At 35.7% G+C, this 23385-nt stretch overlaps 1 protein-coding gene across 1 annotated transcript; it reads right to left on the bottom strand.

Moving 5' to 3' along the window:
- Positions 1-8255: 8255 nt before the first annotated feature.
- LOC107860691 (glucuronokinase 1) lies at positions 8256-12457 on the bottom strand. Its single transcript, XM_016706142.2, has 6 exons — positions 11911-12457; positions 11025-11174; positions 9826-10014; positions 9616-9732; positions 9035-9195; positions 8256-8691 (listed from the first exon to the last, which is right to left on the bottom strand). Exons 1-6 carry the CDS (start codon positions 12115-12117, stop codon positions 8445-8447), a joined length of 1071 nt encoding a protein of 356 aa, XP_016561628.1. The 5' UTR covers positions 12118-12457; the 3' UTR covers positions 8256-8444.
- Positions 12458-23385: the final 10928 nt, after the last annotated feature.

The following is a 23385-nucleotide window of genomic DNA, read 5'->3' as shown; positions in this document are numbered from 1 at the left end:
CAAATTACATATGCTACTGTTTGGTGCAGAATCTAGCTCATGTATGTAGAAAACCTTTAATGAAGTGTACTTCGTTCTATCTCCTTTTATGAATCCTCCATTAAGATGTGTTATGCATAATGCATTATCTCCGTATAAAATTATGGGTAGATTGTAATATTTCACCCCATGTTTTTCTCGAATGAGATGTATCATGGACCTCAACCATACACATTCTCGGCTTGCTTCATGAATAGCTATTATCTCAGCATGATTCGATGAAGTGGCTACGATAGATTGCTTTGTATATCTCCAAGATATTGCAGTATCCCCATATGTGAACACATTGCATGTTTGAGACCGAGATTTATGCGGGTTAGATGAGTACTCAACATTAGCATGATCAGTAAGATCGGGACTACAATCTTTAGAATAAAATAAACTCATGTATCTTAATGACTAGTAAGATCGGGACTACAATCTTTAGAATAAAATAAACTCATATATCTTATCCCATTTCGATGTATTTCGAATTTTCGTAAATAATCTATTGTTTTGAAAACTGTCCAAGAGTTCCAATGATTTTCAAGCAATGAACTTATACAATATAAGGATTATAAATAAGTTTTCCAAACTATTATATGTTTTAAGCATTTTGAATCCTTAAAAGTTCTTCACATAGGTTTTGTCAAGTGACAATATTCAACATTTTATGAGTGACATCTTCAAATATCTGGACTGCAAATCAAATAAGTTTTATACTTACTAAGATGCATCATTTCATGTCACTTGATAAACGTTTCTACGTCAGCATACTTAAATTAACGTAGAATTCAAATCCTCATAATCTTTTACAATATTGCGTCAATATTGTATCAAAGATATCGTCGACGATTTCTTATTTTGTATTGGTTCACAATGCGACATAACATTTTGAGATCTCATCACTTCATTATTTTCAGGTACCTAAATCTCTCATAAGGTTTCATGAAGTGTTATGTCGTAGGCTCTTCAAGAGCACATTGCCTACTTATCATGATTATTTGCTCCTTATCCTTTTCAAGGATTATTTTATTTGGAACCGATTGGTCTATCATGCTTAACACATGCATAGACTTTATCCTTTAAGGACATAAAATAGGAGCACTTGCAGCAAAAAATGAGATGCTTTCGGCGTTTGACTTGAACTATCTTTTGAATGAGGATTTAATGATAATTCCTAATATATTTCATAACTGCTTATAATCTCCCCCTTATGTTAGGAAAACTAACATACATCATCCATCTTCTTTGAGAAATTCATCTTTGTGCATTATGGTATACTTATTAATTGTATACCGCACATCAAAATTATTAGATGGAATAGTTGATTCCTGACCTTGAACCAATTGAGAGGGAAGAAATAATCATAATATATTGGTCGGGAAAAGGCATCACTTCCACCTCATACTATACAAGAAAAGTCTAAGTCATACCTAAATTATATAAGTGACCTATTACACATCTTAACTATATAAAAATGATATTATTACCTCCCCACAATCCCTATTCTAAGGCGCGTGTGTTACACTTATTTTAGGTGTGTCCAGCCTATTAAATAACAAAAGTAAACCGCTAAAAACATTAAGGGAAAATGCATCGTTTCCACCCCAAACTATAGTCGAAAAGCCGAATCCATACCTAAACTATATAAGTGACCTATTACACACCTTAACTGTAAAAAAGTGATACTTTTTACTGACGTGGTGCTGACGTGGAAGCACGTGTAAAAACACTACACCACATGCAAGTGGTGGTAGCCTGACAGGTTGTAAATAGTTTCACTTTTTTATAGTTTAGGTGTGTAATAGGTCACTAGTATAGTTTAGGTGTGGCTTCGACTTTTCGGGTATAGTTTGGGGTAGAAACGATGCTTTTTCCCTATATTGGTCTAATGCATACAAGTGCTATTGTATGCAACATATCATATTTCCTACCAATACATAAAACTTTGTTCTCATTAGTAATGGTTCAGCTATTTATGGAAGGCATTCAATGCTAAACCATCATCATCAAGATGAATTATCTTGATTACACAATCTGAAAATTATGCTCAATTTATATTGAACAAGTAACTTTGTGAATGTCAAACGTAGGTTGACCATGAATGTACATGTGATCATCTTATTGATGCATCTTTTCAACATATCACATGATAGGTGAACGGACTCTTATTCACCTTTTATTATTTTCAGATTTTGAGGGATCCAATCCCAAAATTAGTTGGTCCAACCAACTTATTATGAGAACAAGCAACACTAAAGTTCATGAAGAACTTTCTAATTCTTTAATATATGTCCAATACTCAATATGCACATCTTCGGGATATCACAATCGTTCATGTCAACTTATGAACTTTTAATCTAGTAAACTCCAAATTTACCATGATATGTGTTTTTGCTTTAGTAAATTTCAGATTTACTATTATATAAATAAATTTCAGATTTACTACTTCAGAAGTAAATTTCAAAATTATTCAACCTCTTTCGGAGGTGAGTTGTGATACAATCACAATCAAGTGCAAGTTTGCATTAATAAATTTCTCATTCCTCATGAATTGAATATAATCGTGCCTTAAGCTTATCAAATTATGATAACTTATAACTTCTTTCAAGATTTTGCTACTTCAGAAGCAAATCGAGGCATACATATGATATATAAAATTTTTCTCTAGTATATCATATAATCATATAAGCGTGTGAAAACATCACCACTTTTGATGATCATTATCATATTGTCCCTCCACGCGTATATTCATGCATTTAATCACTTGTCTTCTTTCAGACATAATCTGTCACATACAACTCAATAATGAAGTAAGTTGTCATATTCCAGACTTATCATATATTGCTACCACATTCACTTCATGGAATGGAGCATATTCAATGGGTTGAATTTCATAACTTTTCATTAAACACTCATTATTTTGCCTTAGCCATCATAATATCATCAATATGGTGTATTGAGATTCAAACTCAACATCTTATCCATATAAAAACGTCTTAGGCATGAATTGATGGGACTTGAACCCAACATATTATCATCCTTTTTTATAATATTGTTTTTGAGGAATAAATTTAAAATATAAATGGTTTCAAACCAATTATTTTTCCTCAAATTCAATAATAATTATATTAGTAGTAGCAAAAGAAAGATAACATAAAGAATTACTAACCTTGAAATATTTATAATCTCCCCTTGTTTGGCAGAGTCTCGTGCTGATAACGTATTATAAAACAGTAAAGAAGAGTCTCGTGCTGATAACGTGTTATAAAACAATAAAGAAGAAGAGTAGAGAAAATAGAGAGAGTAAGGATGGAAGATTATATGATTGAGAATACAATGAACAAAATCCGTCTATTTATAGGGGAAAATAGTCCTAGTTTCTGACTAAAATACTTACGATTCAATATTTTCTTAATTAATTTTTATAAAATAAAAAATGCAACCTAATTATTCAATACAACAAACAACAAACCCAGTGTATTCCCACTTAGTGGGGTCTGGGGGGGTAAGATGTACGCAGTCCATACCTCTACCTCTGATGAAGTAGAAAGGCTGTTTCCGAAAGACCCCCGGCTCAAGTCACGAGATATCACACAAACACATAGTACAGCACAGAAGCAGATGACATAACATAGATACGGCACCCATAAGGAATATAAAACAGAGTAAAGCAGGAATGCAGGAATATAAAGCAGAGGAAAGCACACAGATTCGTAATAAACATGGAACACGGAACACGAAACACTGAATACGGAATCATAACAGGAATACACCCCCACCAATTAATTCCCTACACTAGTGACCCTAACTGGCCCTAATCCTCAGCCGTAATTCGCATCTTCCAGACCTTCCTATCTAGGGTCATGTCCTCGGTGAGCTGTAACTGTTCCATGTCCCGCCTAATCACCTCACCCCAGTACTTCTTCGGTCTACCCCTACCCCGTCTAAAACCATCCAACGCTAGCCTCTCACACCTACGGACCGGGGCATCCATGCCCCTCCTCTTCACGTGTCCGAACCATCTCAATCGTGCTTCCCGCATCTTACACTCCACTGAAGTCACACCAACCTTCTCCCGGATAGTCTCATTCCGAACTCTATCCCCTCGGGTCAGTCCACACATCCAGCGCAACATCCGCATTTCTGCCACCTTCATTTTTTGGATGTGGGAGTTCTTAACTGGCCAACACTCCGCTCCATACAGCAAGGCCGGACGGACTACCACCCTATAGAATTTGCCTTTAAGCTTGGGCGGCACCTTCTTATCACACAGCACCCCCGATGCGAGTTTCCACTTCATCCATCCCGCCCCAATACGGTGCGAGACATCCTCGTCAATCTCACCGTTACTCTGGATCACGGACCCGAGATACTTGAACTTATCCCTCTTCCCTACCTCCTGTGCTTCTAGCCTCACTACTACCTCATTCTCCCGCCTCACGTCATTAAACTTACATTCCACATACTCTGTCTTGGTTCTGCTCACCCTGAACCCTTTAGACTCCAGAGTTTGCCTCCACAACTCTAATTTGTCATTCACACCCCCTCGAGTCTCATCTATCAGGACTACATCGTCTGCAAAAAGCATACACCACGGCACCTCCCCTTGGATACGCCGCGTCAACATATCCATTACTAACGCAAACAAAAAGGGACTAAGAGTATATCCCTGATGCAATCCTGTCAGGACAGTGAAATGCTCTGAGTCTTCTCCCGCCGTCCTCACCTGGGTTTTCGCTCCCTCATACATATCCTTAATTACTCTGATATATGCCTGCGGTACTCCACTCACCTCCAAGCATCTCCAAAGCACTTCCCTGGGGACTTTGTCGTACGCCTTTTCCAGGTCGATGAACACCATGTGCAGATCCTTCTTCCTCTCCCTATACTGCTCCACCAACCTCCGTACCAGGTGGATTGCCTCCGTCGTCGAGCAGCCGGGCATAAATCCGAACTGGTTTTCCGAAATAGACACTATCCGTCTCAGCCTCACCTCGACCACTCTCTCCCATATCTTCATAGAGTGACTCAGTAACTTAATCCCCCTATAGTTATTGCAACACTGAATGTCCCCCTTATTCTTATAGAGGGGGATCATGGTACTCCACCTCCACGCCTCGGGCATCTTTGCCGTCCTGAAAATTTCATTGAACAATGCAGTCAACCACCTTACACCAGCCTCTCCAACGAACTTCCAAAACTCCACCGGTATCTCATCCGGCCCCGTCGCCCTACCCCTTCGCATCCTGCGGACTGCCTGTCTAACCTCGTCTACCTTAAAACGTCTACAATAGCTAAAATCCCGACACTCCCCTGAGTGCTCCAGTTCCCCTAACACAATAGCTCTGTCCCCCTCGTCATTCAAGAGCCTATGAAAGTACGACTGCCATCTCTTCTTTATGTGACTGTCCTCCACCAACACTCTACCGTCCTCCCCCTTAATGCACCTCACCTGATCGAGGTCACGACCCTTCCTCTCCCTAGCCTTAGCGAGTCGGAACAACTTTTTCTCCCCTCCTTTCCCCTGTAACCCTGCATACAAGCTCTCAAAAGCGGCCGTCTTAGCTGCCGTGACCGCTGACTTCGCCTCCTTCCTCGCTAGCTTGTACTCTTTCCTGCTTACCCGCTTCTCTTCTCCGTCCTTACTTTCCACCAACTTAGCATACGCCTCTTTCTTGGTCTCCACTTTCTTCCCCACCTCTTCATTCCACCACCAATCCCCCCGATGATGACCGGCCCGGCCCCTAGAAACACCCAACACCTCCCTTGCATTCTCCCTGATGCACGTTGCCGCCCTGTCCCACATATTATCCACGTCCCCCCTACACTCCCACACCCCCATTCCCGCCAACCTCTCCCCTATCTCCCACGCATTCACTGGCGTCAAGCCGCCCCACTTAATTCTCGGTCTACACTCCTTACTCCTCCTCTTTCTATTCTTCTTTATACCCAAATCCATAACCAAGAGCCTATGTTGGGTCGAAAGATTCTCACTCGGGATGACTTTACAGTCTTTACACAACGCCCTATCCCCTTTCCTAAGCAACAAAAAGTCAATCTGGGTCCTGGCTATCGCGCTCCGAAAAGTGATCAGGTGCTCGTCCTTCTTCGGGAAGCCCGAGTTCACCACCACCAGCCCAAACGCCCTCGCAAACTCCAATAGGGTCGCACCCTCTTCATTTCTCTCCCCAAAACCAAAACCACCATGCACATCCCCAAAGCCTCCCGGTAGCGCCCCGATGTGCCCGTTGAAATCCCCTGCTACAACAATCTTCTCCGAACTGGGCACGCCTCTCACCACCTCCTCCAAAGCCTCCCAGAACCGCATCTTCTCCTCCCCCTCCGATCCCACATGCGGCGCATAGGCACTACACACGTTCAGGGTAAACCCCCGAATAACCAACTTAATAGTCATCAACCTATCGTTGATCCTCTTCACCTCCACTACCTGACCTCTAAGCTCTTCATCTACCAAGATGCCAACTCCATTCCTACTCCTGTCGCTCCCAGAGTACCACAGCTTGTAACCGTCCACATCCCTAGCCTTAGACCCTACCCACTTGGTCTCTTGGACACACGCAAGGTTGATCCTTCTCTTCCTAAGAATCTTCACCAGCTCTATGGACTTCCCCTGAAGGGTCCCTATATTCCAAGACCCAACCCTCAGCCTGCCGTCGCTATCCACGCGCCCCCCACTACCCCCTCCCTCGGCCAAACCTTGGCCTCCCACCCACTCCCGCTCTCTCCCCACCTCCCGCCCCCGCCACAGCCCCACGCCCCAACCCCCTCGGACATGACCCTAACCATCCATTACCACCCACAGCCACAACTACACGAAAAAAAAAAAAATAGGAAAATATAAGGATATACCCGGTGGCAATATCAAAGCAGCAGCAAGGAGATACAAGGCACACACACGTTCAAAGGAATACTCCCGAAGCAAAACTAAGAAGCGACCACAGCAACAGCAACAACAGACAACAGACAATGTTCACAAATCCCACGCAAGTCAAGGTACACGGGCTACTACGAGCATAGTACTAAGAATGGAATATGAAATAATGAACTAAAATGCAATATGAAATAACGAAATAACAAAGGTTAGAAGTCACCGGATTTCCCTTGGGGCTGCGGCTGCTGGAGACGGCGTGGCGGGTGCAGGCGGAGTCTCGGCCTGTTGGAGACCAAGTTGGCGGCTGGGGACCGGGCGGCAGCTGGTTGAATGCCGGGTTGGGGGGGGACTGGTGTACCTCGCGAGGGGGGGGGGGGGGGGGGGGTATGAACCGGGGGGGTATGAACCGACGGGGGGGTCGGGTCAACGCCGGGGAGCGACGACCGGGGGTCAGGTTTATAAATTTATAAAAACCCATCAATTTTGGTAAGGAAAGCTAAAACTCGGTTCAATTCAATCGGGTAGGTCGATTCTTTAAAAACTATTGACAGCCCTAGGCCTAAACATATGCCATTTTGCTTGCTCCACATATAGTTTTATCATCCGTCTTAGATGATCAGATCTTAAGGTTGTTTAACGTCGCCCAAATTCCCAAAAAATAACGCGATGATAAGACGGTGGGGAAAGTAGTGGATGTAGTTGGTCTCCAAATCAGCACATGTCAAAACTCACTGCACCATGTTCGCGAGGATACAATTATTAAGGATTATGAAGCAAAATTCAATGAACATTCAGGGAATGCAGCTACTAGTTGAACAAATACAAGACTTAGGAACCTCCATCATAAGAATGAATATATATATATATATATATATATATATTCATTCTTGTGTGTGTGTGTGTGTGTATGTAGTGTCTCTTGGATTCTCATTAATGTTAAAACAATATCAGCTTTATGTGTTTTTGGTGTGTACTAAACTATGTGGACGTATTACAGTTAGTTGCTAGGATGATTCAATGGGGTACTGCGTTGTTTATTTATGGATTTGATCTACTATGCTTTACCTATAAAAAAAAAAAGGGTGTCTCAGCTAACAGAACATGATCTTGCTTGAGGTGCTTGTTATTTTCATTTTAGAGTTTTCCTTCTCTCTTGCTTGCTCTTTGGATTATGGTCCTTATGTGCTACGTATTAACTTTAAAAATGGTTGGTTAGTTTCTTGTAATTTGTTCTAATGACCAGTTCAGCAACAAAAGATTCTCTAAATTTGTTAGGCTTAATAGGAGGTGACAGATATCCCGTGGAGTTGGTAGAGATGCATGCAAGTTGGCACCACGGTTATCAAAACAAACAAACAAAAACTTTTGTTGCGAGTATTTTCTGTCCTTGAGTCGTTTATAAGAAGCGTCCTTGACTTGACTGAATGGTCGCGACATACTTCATGATAAGTTTATAGCATATACCAATGAAAGGTGAAAGAAGCAACGAATACAGAGGGCTACAGAATTGGAAAACAGGTCATGGTTTTCACTTTGACCCCACAGTTTGAAGATCAATTTCGTTTAGAAACGAAGGCATAACTTTAACTGGTTGGAAAGCGAAACCAGCACTGTGGCATGCGTCCTCCAGCTGCTTCACTTGTGAAGGTCCATCCGGACAGAACACGACCACAGCACCACCACTTCCTGTGAACTTGGAAGCAGCACCTACCCTTCGAGCAATTTCAACCATCTCTATATTCATAGCTCCAAGAGCATCATCTCCAAACATACGCCTGCATAGTCCCGCACAAAATTTAAGCATTCGATTGGCATATCATATTAACCGCTTTATGTAACAGCAAATCTAGCAATATTTGAGTACATCATAAGTATGACAAATAATATGCAACTTCTATTTGCTAGTTTGTGAACACCAAGTTTACCGGGAAAGGGACATAAAGAGAACAGCAAATCTAGCAATATTTGAGTACATCATAAGTATGACAAATAAGATGCAACTTCTATTTGCTAGTTTGTGAACACCAAGTTTACCGGGAAAGGGACGTAAATAGAACTATGCCGGACATAAAGTTGTCACAACATGACAGTACCAAAACAGGTTGCATATATTTTTACCTTCTCAGGTCAAAATTATGATTCATGAGGGCTGCCAGCTTATTGTAGTCCTTCTCAAGAATAGCTTTTCGTCCCTCCACAGCTATGTTTGCAACCTCTTCCATGGTTGATCTTATTAATTTATCACCTTCTAACCATCTTTGTCTAACTGTACTATGTACCTGCATTGCAAAAAAAATATCATCTATGTAACTACTGGCATCAAAGTAATTCTTAGTGACAAAGTTAATCACGAGACTGATATTCACATTTCCTTGAGAACCTGCTACAATCGTTATGTCTTCCATTATCTGGAGAAATATTCGATAAAATACTGGAAAAATCTAAGAGGTTACCCTGTTAAAAATCCTGAAATAAAGGGCCTGCCTCATGAACTACAAGCCTACATCAACACTCCTCTTCGTCTAATTATTTTCACTTCCCTCTTTGTGCGAAGTGAAAACCAAAATGTAATATTTTAACTCATTGCATGGCCAAGTAAATAACATATTCAAGTAAAACTTAGTCACTTGGTCCAAAGAATCTTTTGCCTGATGCCAGAAAGAGATTTCACACTCATATTCTGCACATTTAATACTCACCTTTCCAGAATCACTGGGATTTTCTGCATAGATCAGGTAAAGAGGTGGGAGAAGATCAATATCCATGGGTGTATATATACCATGACCCAATTCATCCATGTGATTCTTGCCAAAATCCTGCAAAATAAAGGTTAAAAGATGAACACACAATATTAAACATTACAACTATGGCATTAGTCAAAGAAAAACAAGAGTATCACACATACATACCATATATACAACACCTCCATACACCTGTGCTACTCTATCTTGAAGACCTGCAACAATTCCAAGTTCCTTTTCTGCGTTAAGGACTAGGCTCGGCCTTACCTCAACTTTGATGAGACGTCTAACTTTGTAAAAGTCAAGAAGACAACTCAGTGCAGCACTTACGATTGCACTAGAACCTGAAAGCCCTGTCTGAGATGTGGAAAGTATTTGATATATCAGAAACATGAGCTAAATCAAATCTTTAATTTGTCATATTTATGATAAAGCAATGACATATTCAGATCACGATCATTGAAGTACTTCAGTTATGATTGAAACAAGCATGAGTGCTGCTCCTAATTTATTTGGATAGCTAAAATCCAGAAGGTAGCATTTAAAGTTTTATGCATAGGTTTATGTCCAAGGTTTAGGTTTTGATTCTGCCTGATTGAAATTAAAGAAATGTTTTACTCGACTTGGTTATTTCAGGTAAACTCTAAACCTAGGAAAAGACATCTTCAACACAAAACAATGGAACCATATCAACAGTTGAAGCTTGTTTAAGATTGATTCAGTAAACGATCAACGAAAGCTTGACCACACTTTGTCTTGGTATAATAATGAAGCTAGTTAAGTCAATATAAACCGATTGGGAATATGCAGAGGAAAACAAATCTGTTAGCCAGTTCAGTTGAACTTTGTTTAGATTTTACGAATCCTCTGCACAGAAAACTTGATCTAGAATCAAACTCACTAGAAAATGTATTATTTTTCAGCTCAACTGACTTATGTTTGCCGGATACATTATGATCACCTCTATAATGTTCGGCTCAAAATCACAACAATGAGCACACAGATTCACTTTTCATAAAATGTGATGGCTTCTGAATCCATAAATCATAACACAAAGATTAACCCGATCACTCAAGAAAATAAAAACAAAATCTTTCGCTCTTAATACGAAGTGCGGGAAATATAGATGCTTGCAACTGATTATCTATTATCTTTCAGTTTAAATGCAGATTAAACTCTTTTGCTTAAAATTAAATTTCACATTGCTAGGTTTTTTTCCATTGATACCAAAATCTGGAACATGTTTTACGATATAAACTAGCAAGAAGTTTCATTTCAAAGAACATCTAGTAACAGAATAAAGAGTTTACCAACAATTGACGCGATTTCAAACCACAAAAATTGAATCTTGCAATATTAGGCCATACCTGGCGGGGAATGTTAGTGTCATATGAGAGAGTAAAATTCCCGTCATGTAAGGTGATGTTGTTCTCCTTGCAATAGTTGTGAAATATTTTAACGATTGCCATAAGTAAACGCACCCCTCCATAATACCCTTCATTCTGCAACCTGTTCACCTGTTAGACAACAAGCATGAGCGTATGTTTTCAGTCAAATTCAATCATACTGCATGAAAATCCACAATCAATCATACTGCATGAAAATCCACATAGAACTAAGATTATTCTGTTTGGATGGACTTGTAACTTATGACTTTTGACTTAGTTTTGTAATTTTAGCTTAAAAAACAAATGCCTTAGAAGCACTTTTTAATCCTATCCTTAAATAAGCCAATCCAAACAGCTCTAAAAAACAAAAAGAGCTAAATTTATCATCCTAATTGAGAAAACACTGATAATTCAGATCAGAATAACCTTTTCTCTCGAGCATACCTATTACCAAAAGATATACGTCAAAAAAAAAAAAAAAGCTCTCATTACTGCAAGGCATAGAGGGGGAGGTCATACAACTTTTCTTTTTTCTTTTAGTTACACTGATATAGTCTTTTTCATATAAAAGACGCCACTCTACAAGGCCAATAGCCTTATGTCAGCTTCTACGGCATAAGCTTACGAATAGTAAACATTTTATAAGAAAAGAATAATTTTTAGTTTCAATCTCAAAGTAATGTATAAGTTCAATTTTTCATAGTCAGTTGAATCTTTGTCAAATTCATGAACAATCCAAGTAAACCCAAAACCAAATCGATTAGTTCCATCTCAATCCGAAAATATTAACCGCATTGGCATTACAAAAACAATTCAAATTAAAAAAAAAATAATAGTTGTAATGGAACAGCATTAGATAAGGTACCAGGTGAGAAATAGAATTGAATTGAACGAGATCATGTGAAGGATGAGGAACAATGACGAGATCTACAGAAGGCTCCAAACGAACAGAAGCCCAAAAGTTACCGAGGCTGAATGAAATGGTGTTCCCATAATAAACATCGCTAGGGTTTCCAAGAAGTCCAACTCTAGCATATGACTTGTGCTCAATCACCATTGACTGTTTCTCCATCCTCACTTCTAATTGTTAGCTACTGTTACTCTTGTTGGAATTGTATGTAAATATTGGAATGTTGAGATCTAATGGACGAATTGTTTTTTACTTTCTTTTTTTTTAACTGTAATTTGGATTGGATGAGGAAGATGAACTACTTTGATTTGATTGAGGACATTCAAGGGATCACAATGTGACGTGGCAATTCCAGATTAATTTTCTCATCTTTAAATAAACTTTTCAGATATTTTACTACGTATTTGGTATGTGTTGTACACTTGCAACTGAGTTTTCCAATTAACAATTTTTATTGTCCATCAAACATAAGTTAGGTTCACATTTTCTTAAGCGAATGCCAACTTTTAGAAAGTTTATTAAACGGAGCTGAAAATTTAAGACAGCATCTTACGGAGGTAGTGGTAGATCCAGGATTTAAAATTTAATAAATACCTTTCTATTAAATATTTGTCTCAAAAATATTTTTTTCCTCTAATGAAATTTGGAAAAGGATCAAAAATACCTCTGAACTATCTGAAATGGCTCAAAAATATCCCTCTATTAAATATTTGGCTCAAAAATACCCTTTTCTTTAACAAAATCCATCAAACATGCCACCTAGATAAAAAAAAAAAACATGTGACTATGCCACATGTAAAATATTAATATTTTTTAATTATATGACATTCCTTTCTTCTTTATTTTTATTTTTATTTTCTTGCAAAGCAGTGAAACGGAAAAACCAAAAACCCAATCTTTTGCTAATTACTTCATTAGTGTTTTAAAAGTTCTAGATTTCACCTTTTCATTAGTGTTTTAAAAGTTCAAAATTTCATCTTGTTATTGTCGTTTGGGATGAGGAACAGCTTGATCTTAATCTGATGTTGACTCGGACGAGGAGCTAGAATTTTAACTTTTAAGCTAGCAAATGTTGATGTACTAATAATTGAGTTGAGTTTACTACATGCAAATTTTTTTTCAAAATAAATAAATTCCTTTTAACACTTGTTTAAATCATTCGAAATGAATTCATTTTTCTAAATTCAGTTTTGGTGAATAATCTTATTATTTTTAGAACAAGTTTGAAAAGAAGTAAAATGATACTTAATATTGATAAATTATTCTTTAATTATGTCATTCATTAACTTTTTAAAGATGTGTGTCACATTCAAAGATTCATTAAATTTAGATTAGAGGAGGTATTTATTAAATCATTTTAACATAAACATTTTGAGTAAAAACTAGCAAAGCCAAACACATCTTTTGAGTAATTAATTTGAAGTTTATTTTAAATTTGTTACTTTTACGAGTAAATCTTAATTTTAACTTTTATACTGGCTTAATAATTAATTGATTTATCAGTTTAATAAGACTTTTTTGTTGAGTTTCACATTTTTAAACCTATTAACAGGAAAAAATTTATTTTTTAGATGATCAAAGGAATTTGATAATAGCGATGTTACATTTAATAAATTTTTTCAAAAAAAATATTATGTAACCACTGTTTGTCTACTTTGATTAAAAATTAAAAAGCCTTGTAAGTTTTTGTCCGTTTCACTGACTTTTTTAAATTAAAAAAAAGAAAGAAAGAAAGAAATATTATATAATTAAGGGAAAAGGTTCAAATATGCCACTGAACTATCAGAAATGACTCATTTATGCCATCCGTTAAAAGTTGGGCTCATTCATACCATCGCCGTTACAAAACTGGCTCATCCATGCCATTACTTTTAACAGCCAGTTTTTAGAAAACAACTTTGCCACGTGGCAGCATATTAGAGGTCCACGTCATTTTTTTTTTTAAAAAAAAAATTATCCATTAAAAAGAATCTGCCCAACTTTTTGATTCATTAAAAATTAGTTTGATCTATGACGATTAGGTTAATAGTAGAGTCAAAAGTTTCATTAAAAGATTTTAAAATAACATAAAAATATATATGAAGAAATCAATGAACATATATATATATATATATATAATACATTAATTTATTTTATACTCCCACACAAATATATACTCCCATGTTATTTAACTTATCAAAAATATATTGGATTTACTTTTATTTTTATATATGCCAACTGACCTTAGACTATATTATACAAATTACACGTCTTCTTCATTTTATTCTTTCTTCTTAGATATTTTATTTCATTAAAAATAAAAAAATAATAAAATTTTGGAATTAATCAATTCATTGAATTAAGTATATAATGAAATGATAAAGACTATACATACATAATACTTGTGAGTTGTAACTTGCATGCATGGCTTATATATTGTTTTTATTCAATTTCTAATTAGGATTGGACCACTTAAAATTAATTATATAAGGATTAAAAAGTATGACGTCTCACCAATTTTTATGTAACTATATCATTAAATCAAATTATAATTTAAGAAAAAACATAATTTTAATTTAGAGAAATATTCTACCTTCAATGATTAATGTTGATTGTCAAATAATTATCTTAATATATGATTGTGTCAAAACATTAAACGACATATTAAAAAAGATGAAAGGGAGCAGTATAATGAATGTTTGAGAGAACAATGTCCCACGTGAAAAGTAAAAAAGAAATGAAATTATTTATAAAATGCCGGATATTTAAGGTCTCTTGAAAAAAAAAGTCAATTTGGTTCAAAGCGAATGATATGATACAATATTAAAAGAATTTTATGATAATTAATTAGCACAATAATTGATATCAACACCACTGTACTGAAATTTTTGCAGGATGGGTATGAGGATGATAGAGTGACGGTATAAGACGTATTGTCTTATTGTCTTTGCTTGTCTATGGATCAATTTACTATATTTGACCACAATTTTAAGCCGCATACAACTAAAAAAAAAAGTCGATGAGCTTGGTAACTATAAATACTCAGATGATATGAGGCGACACACAAATAATCTCAAAATTAACTCACTAACAGTAATTAATCAAGTAAAACTTAGTTCAAAGGGAGATGATCATATTATTGATCAGAATTGTGAACAGAGTCACATGTGAAGGCCAGAAAAGAAAAAAAAACATTATTGATATGGAGCATTATACAAATAATCTCAAATTTTAAAAGCACAGATCAAACTAATTTTTAATGGATTAAAAAATTGGGTGGATTCTTTTTAGTGCATCAAAAAAAAATTATTATTTTCTTTTAATTTTTTTTAAATGATGTGGACCTCTAATATGCTGCCACGTGGCAAAGCTGTTTTCTAAAAATCGGATGTTAAAAGTAATGGCATGGATGAGCCAGTTTTGTAACGGCGATGACATGAATGAGCCCAACTTTTAACGGATGGCATAAATGAGCTATTTCTGATAGTTCAGTGACATATTTGAGCATTTTTTCTATAATTAAAAAATACTAACATTTTACATGTGGATGGTAATGTGGCATAGTCACGTAGTTTTTTTTTATCTAGGTGACATGCTTGGTGGAATTTCGTTAAAGGAAGAGGTATTTTTTAGCCAAATATTTAATAGAGGGGTATTTTTTAGCCATTTCAGATAGTTCAGGGGTATTTTTGATCCTTTTCCAAATTCCGTTAGAGGGAGGGGTATTTTTAAGCCAAATATTTAACGGAGAAGTATTTTTGAGCCAAAAATCTAACGAGAGGCATTTTTGAGCTATTTCAGATAGTTCAGGGGTATTTTTGAGCCTTTTTCGATTTTTTATTTAAGTTCTATGTGAAAAACTAAAGCACTCATCTATTATTTTGATTTACTTGATGCTTTTTTAAGTCTTATATCAATTTTAATACAGTTTTTCTATAGTTATACCTAATCTGTATCGAATCTAATGGGTGTTGGAGCACCCAAAAATTAGCCTTAGGTCCGCCCCTGTTAATGGAGGTCATTCGTGTAAATCACTCGCTATAAATCAGCTGGATCCGTTGGACAGGAAAAGGGCTTCTCTAGCAAAACTGTAGGCCCATTACACTGTTATCCTACTTATTCAAGGCTTTGGTTCACTGGATAATATCATTGGGCTACAACTTCCTCTAGTTTCTTGGCCCATTGGACTGTTAAGGAACTCAACCTTCGGTCAGAAAAAATGGAGCTTTGGTTACAAAATGGTAAGTATTTGTACTGCTTGAGTCCCCAGCAATCTGAGTACATATGATGCAACACGATTCAACACATTAATGCGTGACAGTTCGAAAGAAAAAAAAATAAAAATATACAAAACCATACCTAAATTGGCGAAACACTTAACTTTTTTTATATTGTTTTTGGTCTATTTTCATATGCAAGGACACAATATATCCTCACTAAAAAAATATTAAACTCACATATATTTGTTCTTTGATTCCTAGTCCTCTTTTAGGGTCCAACCTGCATGTCCCTAGCAGAAGATGACAGAATCCAAAAAGCTTGGGATGGGTGCGCCGATTGCAGTTTTTGCCACATAAAAAAATCACTTTTTTGCCTTGTCTACTTCTCTCTGTCTTATGCTTTGGGTAAAGTAAGATTTGTTTAGCTTTGTGTATAAAGTATCATCCCTTTTTAACTTTCTATACATTAGTTGAAAAGTTACATTTTGTGTACGTAAACAAAAGAAGCTTTGCTAAGGGGATCTAGTTAAGCAGCTTTTGAAAATTAAAGAGCACTAGCAACACTTTTAGTTAGAACCAATTGTCATTCCTTTTTAACGTCTCTCTTTTCTTTTTAATCTCAACATTCATTTTTCAGATACCATTAATTTAAACTGATGACTTCATATTTAAGGTTTTCTTTTTAACAAAAAGGTGGTAATATTAGTATTATATATATATATATACCACCAATTCTATTTATAACCGTCATAATCTATAACAATATTGTTCTTTGTTAAACTGGTTTTTATAGTATATTAATATTTATTATATATTTTTTATAACGTTATTTCGCTACAATATTCAAAAGATATCCAAATAATTGTTATCCATATAAAAAGATTTTACTGTACAAATTAATGATCATTTTATCTAAACCCCATCTACACAAAACTTAAGATTTGTCTCTATCAGCAATTAATATAACACTTGTTAATAAATTGACTCATGGTGACTTAATTAGGTGAGCTGTGTGAAAAGACTGAAAATAGTAATTGTGAAAATAGACAAAAGAATCGATCCAAACTAGGTAGATGGCATTTATATAGGTCCAACACTATGTGTGATGAACTAACCTATCTAATACTAAGACCCCCTAATTCAAAAGCAGGCATTCACATAGGATTAATTTCACAAAACATCATTCAATGTATAGAGTAATTTGTCATAAAATTATACTAACTCAATTATTCAATAACTAGATCTTTCTTAATTCCTTGATTCGTACATATAAGAATTCGACTTCACAAAAAATTGAATAAAAGTATGTTCATCTTCACCTCTTTTGTCGTACGTATAAGCCGATACATATATATAATATTCGTACAGAAAAAGTTAGACTCCTTTCACAAACACTAGTATAGCCCCCAAACAAATATAAATTAAAAAGATAAAAATGAGTGAGAATTTTCAAAGTATAAATTTTCCCTACATTGAAAGCCCTATATTCCAAATTGTGAACTTATAATATGTGGTGTATAACTTGAAGACGAAGAAAATAGATTAAGTAGAGCCACTCAAAGTTGGTCACCCAAATAATTGCCCATGTGACTTGTGAGTCGACTTTTGTTCCAATTGTCATCTTCCATAATAAAAAAATAAAAATCACCATGCTTTGTCCATTTCCTTGCCAATATCAGCAGTATAATAATTTTCAGGTTGGAGAATAAAGTATATCGAAATATTTTGATGAAAATGTTAAAAGAGTTCTCTTAATAATATACTATATTTTTAAATAAATAGTGTCGTATGAAATAAATGATCAAATACATTGTCTAAACTTCTACTGGAGTTTTGAACTCGATCTCAAACCCTCATTGCACTTAGATTTCGAAATCTCTATGTCCAAGAAAGTATCTTAGCATGTCAATATTATCACATCTAATTCGAAACCGATTATTATAAGAAGTATGGTCCGTTCAATTGTAGGAGATATTAGAGAACTAGCTCTCAAGTCTCAACCCCAATATTTTTGCAGAATTTGACTTGTATTTAAAATTATGCGTCAAAAATATTGCCCTACTACGTACTCTTGATAATGAAATTATTCTGCAAGATTTTGGGGACCAAGTCGGGCACAACTACTTTAAACAATTTAATTACTCCTAGTTGGAACAGTTACCCAATTATTTAATTCGAAAATGGAATTAGATAAGTGCATTATTATAGTATCTCTCATTTCAGAGGATAATAAAGCCTAGTCTTTTTTTTTTGTCAATGATTACGGAGTCAACGCAGGAAAATTCCCCTATAACGTGGTGACTGGTGATGAAATTAAATATTCATTAAATAGAATCCAAAAGTTGCAATTTCGTTTTCTGCCGTAATCGTAGCTCCAGAGCTGGAAATTGTACGAGTTAGACCTCTCTTTTAAGACGTCAATATCTTAATTATTATGGCATTTTATGGTACACCAGTACGTAATTAAAAGAAAATGTTGATCAGATATTGTGAAAATATTATCATAAAAAAAAGGTATGTAATCAAAGGAAAAAATTGAGTATGTTGTTTCGGGTACACAATCTGTATGTTTTCAATGTAAACTTCAACCTAAGTTCAAGAACAAGTTTTCAAGAACAACAATGAAGTTCAACACCTTCAACACAAGCTCAAATTGACTAATCAAAATTAAATAAACTATCAAAGAAGTATGTTTGTCAACTTTTGAAAGAAATAAGATGAAGCAGAATTCAGAACGGAGTCCACCGATTTCACGGTGTGTCCTTAAGGACTTAATTCTCCTCAAGTATCCAAAGTTGCGAAATCTTTCCTCCCAGGATAAAATGGTTCACTTTCTGAAAGTAGTGGTACCTTAAACTTTCAGAATCTTCGAACACACTCAACGATTGATGATCACAATAAACTTTTGAGAAGAAGAATAATGTTTTCAGCTCTTAAAATCGTATCTATACCCGAGGAGAAGTTCAGGTATTTATAACCATTAAGAGTCCCTTCAGAAAGGAAGCAATGGTTCAAAGAAAAGAGGCATCACTTCTGAATAGTCTAGTCACTTTCGCCCAATTTGTGCTTAAGCTACACCTGACCTGCGGCTGCAGGTGACAGTTTGGCCATTCCATTGACTTCTGCGCTGGACCTACGCCAGGCAGAGTCAGCCTACGCCAGGTCTGCGCGTGCAGATCACCCTATTTCCGAAACAGTGTATCACTTCCTCGAAGAGTCGCTTCCCTTTCGAGGTGCGTTGCGTATGCGTTTGCATCGCGTCCGAAACGTGCACGCACATGGAGAAAATTATTTCCATTGGATTTTCAGATTTCCAAGTTTCAAATAAACTTTGTCCAAAAAAGTAATCACTTGGTCATTTTCTGAATCCAAAGCCAAGCAAGCGACGACAACGATAGCGCGAGACATCTCTCTATTCTTACCTCAATATCTATTTGAAGGTGTGTTTCTTAATAAGAACACAATAAAGTTATTTTCTCCCACCAATGTGATAGACATAGAGCTAGACTTTCCTTTTAAGTGAAAGTTAACTTTTCCTCCAAATTATTTCCTCAATTTTTATTTACACATCCAACTTGAACCCAACAAATTATTGTATTGAAATATTGTTGCAGAAGATAGACGTTATAGAGAGACTTATTATATCTAAAAGAATGTCATTTTTTATATTTCGTCCTCCCTGTGTGCTTTTTTAGTATAATTTACTACATTACACCATGACTATTAACATTTCAACAAGTCTTGAGGTGTAAGTAGTTAGTGTTAAAACTTAAAAGAGTAAAACATGAACAAAAAATAAATTCTTTATCTTAACTTGCTAAAATAAATACGTAAAAGTGATCAAAAACTTATTTTTTATACAATGAACCGATAAAAATAACATCTTTCGTGACATATTTAAATTCTATGGTCATGACATGTTTAAATTGTATTGTCAATCGAACAAAGATACATGAAACAAATTGAAAGAAATAGTATAAGATTTTTCCAAGTTGCATGTCACATAGATGCCATTTTCGTCATTTGGTTTTATGGTCCCCAATTGTCATTAGTCCACCACTTTCTAAGAAGCTGCCTGGAAGCAAACCTTTCACAAATGAATGAACGTATTCTAAAAGCAAAAATAATGATACATCTTTCATTTAAAAGTTTAAGTTATAATTTAGCTGATACAGATGAAGGATTATTTAAATCTAGAAAGGCTCGTACAAATTTATTGGTTTTTTAGAAAGGAATAAGCATTTTTTTTTATTTCAATGAAAAGATATAGGAAAAAGAAAACAATCTATATAGACCACGCAAACTATATAATTTATTTTTTTCATTCATTATCATTAATTCAACATGTAAGTAATAAAAAAACAATACGCCAAAAGCGATAAGTAGGTAGAATTCCATGTTGGCAAATCACAATTGTTTTGAAGTGTTATTTTCCATTACATTGCTCATGAAAAAAAGATTTGGTCATCTTACACATAATATATCCATATAATACAAAGTAAACGGGAAGACTAGCTCTTAGCAAAAATGTTACACACGGTTTTGTGCGACTCTTATTTTCTTTCAAAAAAATGGGAAAAGATAAGAATTTGACATTTTTAGGTGTGCTCTTATTGGATAATTTTTCATGTTTGGTTAGATAGATTTATGAAAGATAGCTCCTTTTAAAGAAAATAAGTTCCTTTAAGAAAAATACTAACTTAATTCTCTAGTGAAATTGGGAAAATAATTGTTCCACAAATTAGTCTGTCATCTTCGCCCCCCAACACAATTCATCTTCAACCTCAATAACCTTGTATGCCTCCATCCACCTCGCCTTTTAAAGTATTTGTCTAGATTATATACTGTTATCTTTCTTCTACGGGTACAAGAATCTGTATACTAGAAACTACCACTTCAATTAGTTCAAGTTTATAAACCAAGAACACAATGAAATGCAGAAAATACCCTTAACACAAGATCAAAGTGATCTTTACAAGAGGTGTATTTTATTTTTAGAAATAAAGATGAAACAGAAATGGCCAAGTTGCCCGAATTCACGAACTTTCCTTAAGGAAATAATTTTCCTCACTGTACCCGAGGTTGCGAAATTTTCCTCCCAGGATAAAATCGCTAAACAAATCAATTGTAGCGATACCTCAAACAACTGGAATATCTTCGAACTCACTGAACGCTTTGAGTGATCACACAGAATATTTTTAAGGCAAGAAGAGTGTATTTATTGTGAAATTTTCGTTCATATCAAAACCTGTGAATTAAACCAGATTTATATAGCCATAACATGCCTCTTTGAAAAGGTGGCAGTGGTTCAATTTAGAGGTGTAATTTTTCTAAAAATGCATGTCTGTTTACCCAAAACAGTGCAGTATTTTTGCTGAAACAGTATACCATTTCACAAAACAGTTCACCAGTTCAAAACAGTGCATCACTTCGTTGAAGAATTGCATCTGTTCGAACCAATGTATTAGTTCAGGAAACATTATTTCGAAAATCTGCATCAGTTCAGTTGAAACAGAAATAGTGCATCAGTCCAGTTGAAACATTGCATCTGTTACTGTTACTGCATGCATATAAATGGAGTATTAAACACACAAAAAAATTTTCTGCATTTTTGTCATTGATCGGATTTCGTCAAATAAAGTTTATCCAAAAAGATAGATCTCATCGATCGATCATTTTCCAAATCCAAATCCAAAGCTAAAGCTAAAGCCAAAGCCGAAGCCGAACCGAGCCAAGCGAGTTCAGTCGAAACATTGCATCTGTTACTGTTACTGCATGCATATAAATGGAGTATTAAACATACAGAAAAATTTCCTACATTTTTTTCATTGATCAGATTTCGTCAAATAAAGTTTATCCAAAAAGATAGATCTCATCAATCATTTGTTAAATTCAAATCCAAAGCCAAAGCCAAAGCCAAAGTCGAGCCGAGCGAGCGACGACGGCGCGAGGCATCTCTTATTTCTTGCCTCACTTATTATGTGGAGTAAGTGTTCTTGATTATAAACACTTTCAAGTTCTTTCCTTCCACCAATGTGGGAGAAAGAGAAAACTTTCTAATTTGGGAGTACACTTTCCATTTTAGTGTCTCCTTCCCTCCGCCATTTTACTTTCCATTTTTTCATTCACATTTCTTTCATATACTATGAACCCAACAATCTCCCACATGAATGGGGAATGGCTAATTTTCGTAAAAGTTTTACGGACAAGTATGTGATCATTAAGTAAAGACTGATTGCATCTGGATAAGTGGGTTTCCCTTTGAACTTTCCGCAGTGAACATGCATCGGATGCACTCGGTCAATCGGTAGATTTGATATCATTGAACCATCGAGTTTTAATGTACACCTAGACAATACATGTCACACAACCAACCTTTTAACGTTTATGGTTCTCATGGTTTTATTCTTTTCAGCCATGAACACATCCCAGTCTCATGAGAGCTTAGAGAATAGGCCTTTACTAATATTCTCCTTGAAACGGCTTCCACTTCGCCCTTACATAGGTGATTTCTAAACATTCAATCCTATAGATTAAACTATTTGGTCAAATCTGTCAAATTTAGATAATCATTAAAAGACTTTTCACCTTAAGTCTTATCTTTGTTTACTATACATTGTCTACATCACGAGAATGGCTTGGGTAATTGACAATGTTGAACCTGTCAGACACAGCTTTGTTTGATCTCCTTGAACCTAGCTCTTGGGATCTCCAGTATGCTAGGTAGAGTTACCGTCATGCTGATTTGTCCTAGGCCTTAAACCCATTTCCTTGGATGTCTTTTCCACTCCTTCTCTAAATAGGTCTTTTATAAGTGGATTCAACACATTATTCTTTCACTTTACATAGTCAACGGTGATAATTTCACTAGAGAGAATTTCCTTAACTGTATTATATCTCCGTCGTATGTGACGAGATTTACCATTGTACATCATGCTCCCTACCCTACCTATAGCCGCTTGGCTATCATAGTGTATACATACTGGTGCCACTGGCTTGGGCCAATACAGAATATCTTTCAAGAAATTTCGGACTCATTCTACTTCTTCATCGGCTTTATCCAATGCGATAAATTCAAATTCCATTGTAGAGAGAGCAATACAAGAGTGTTTGGATGATTTTTAAGAGACTGCTCCTCCACCGATAGTAAATACATATCCACTTGTGAATTTTACTTCATTCGATCCGGTGATCCAATTTGCATCACTATATCCTTCAAGTACTGCAGGAT

This window comes from Capsicum annuum, chromosome 2, assembly GCF_002878395.1.
Source record: "Capsicum annuum cultivar UCD-10X-F1 chromosome 2, UCD10Xv1.1, whole genome shotgun sequence".
In the NCBI taxonomy this organism is placed as follows: Eukaryota; Viridiplantae; Streptophyta; class Magnoliopsida; order Solanales; family Solanaceae; genus Capsicum; species Capsicum annuum.
The sequence above is the reverse complement of the archived record's forward strand: the minus strand, read 5'-3'. Positions and strand labels throughout refer to the sequence as shown.

Coding starts and splice junctions, on each gene's coding strand:
- LOC107860691 (XM_016706142.2), bottom strand. CDS start 12,117: ATGGAGAAACAGTCAATGGTGATTGAGCACAAGTCATATGCTAGAGTT. Junction 9,733..9,825: donor ATGGAGGTGTTGTATATATG/GTATGTATGTGT, acceptor TTTATTTTGCAG/GATTTTGGCAAGAATCACAT. Junction 9,196..9,615: donor ATCCCAGTGATTCTGGAAAG/GTGAGTATTAAA, acceptor TTTGCAATGCAG/GTACATAGTACAGTTAGACA.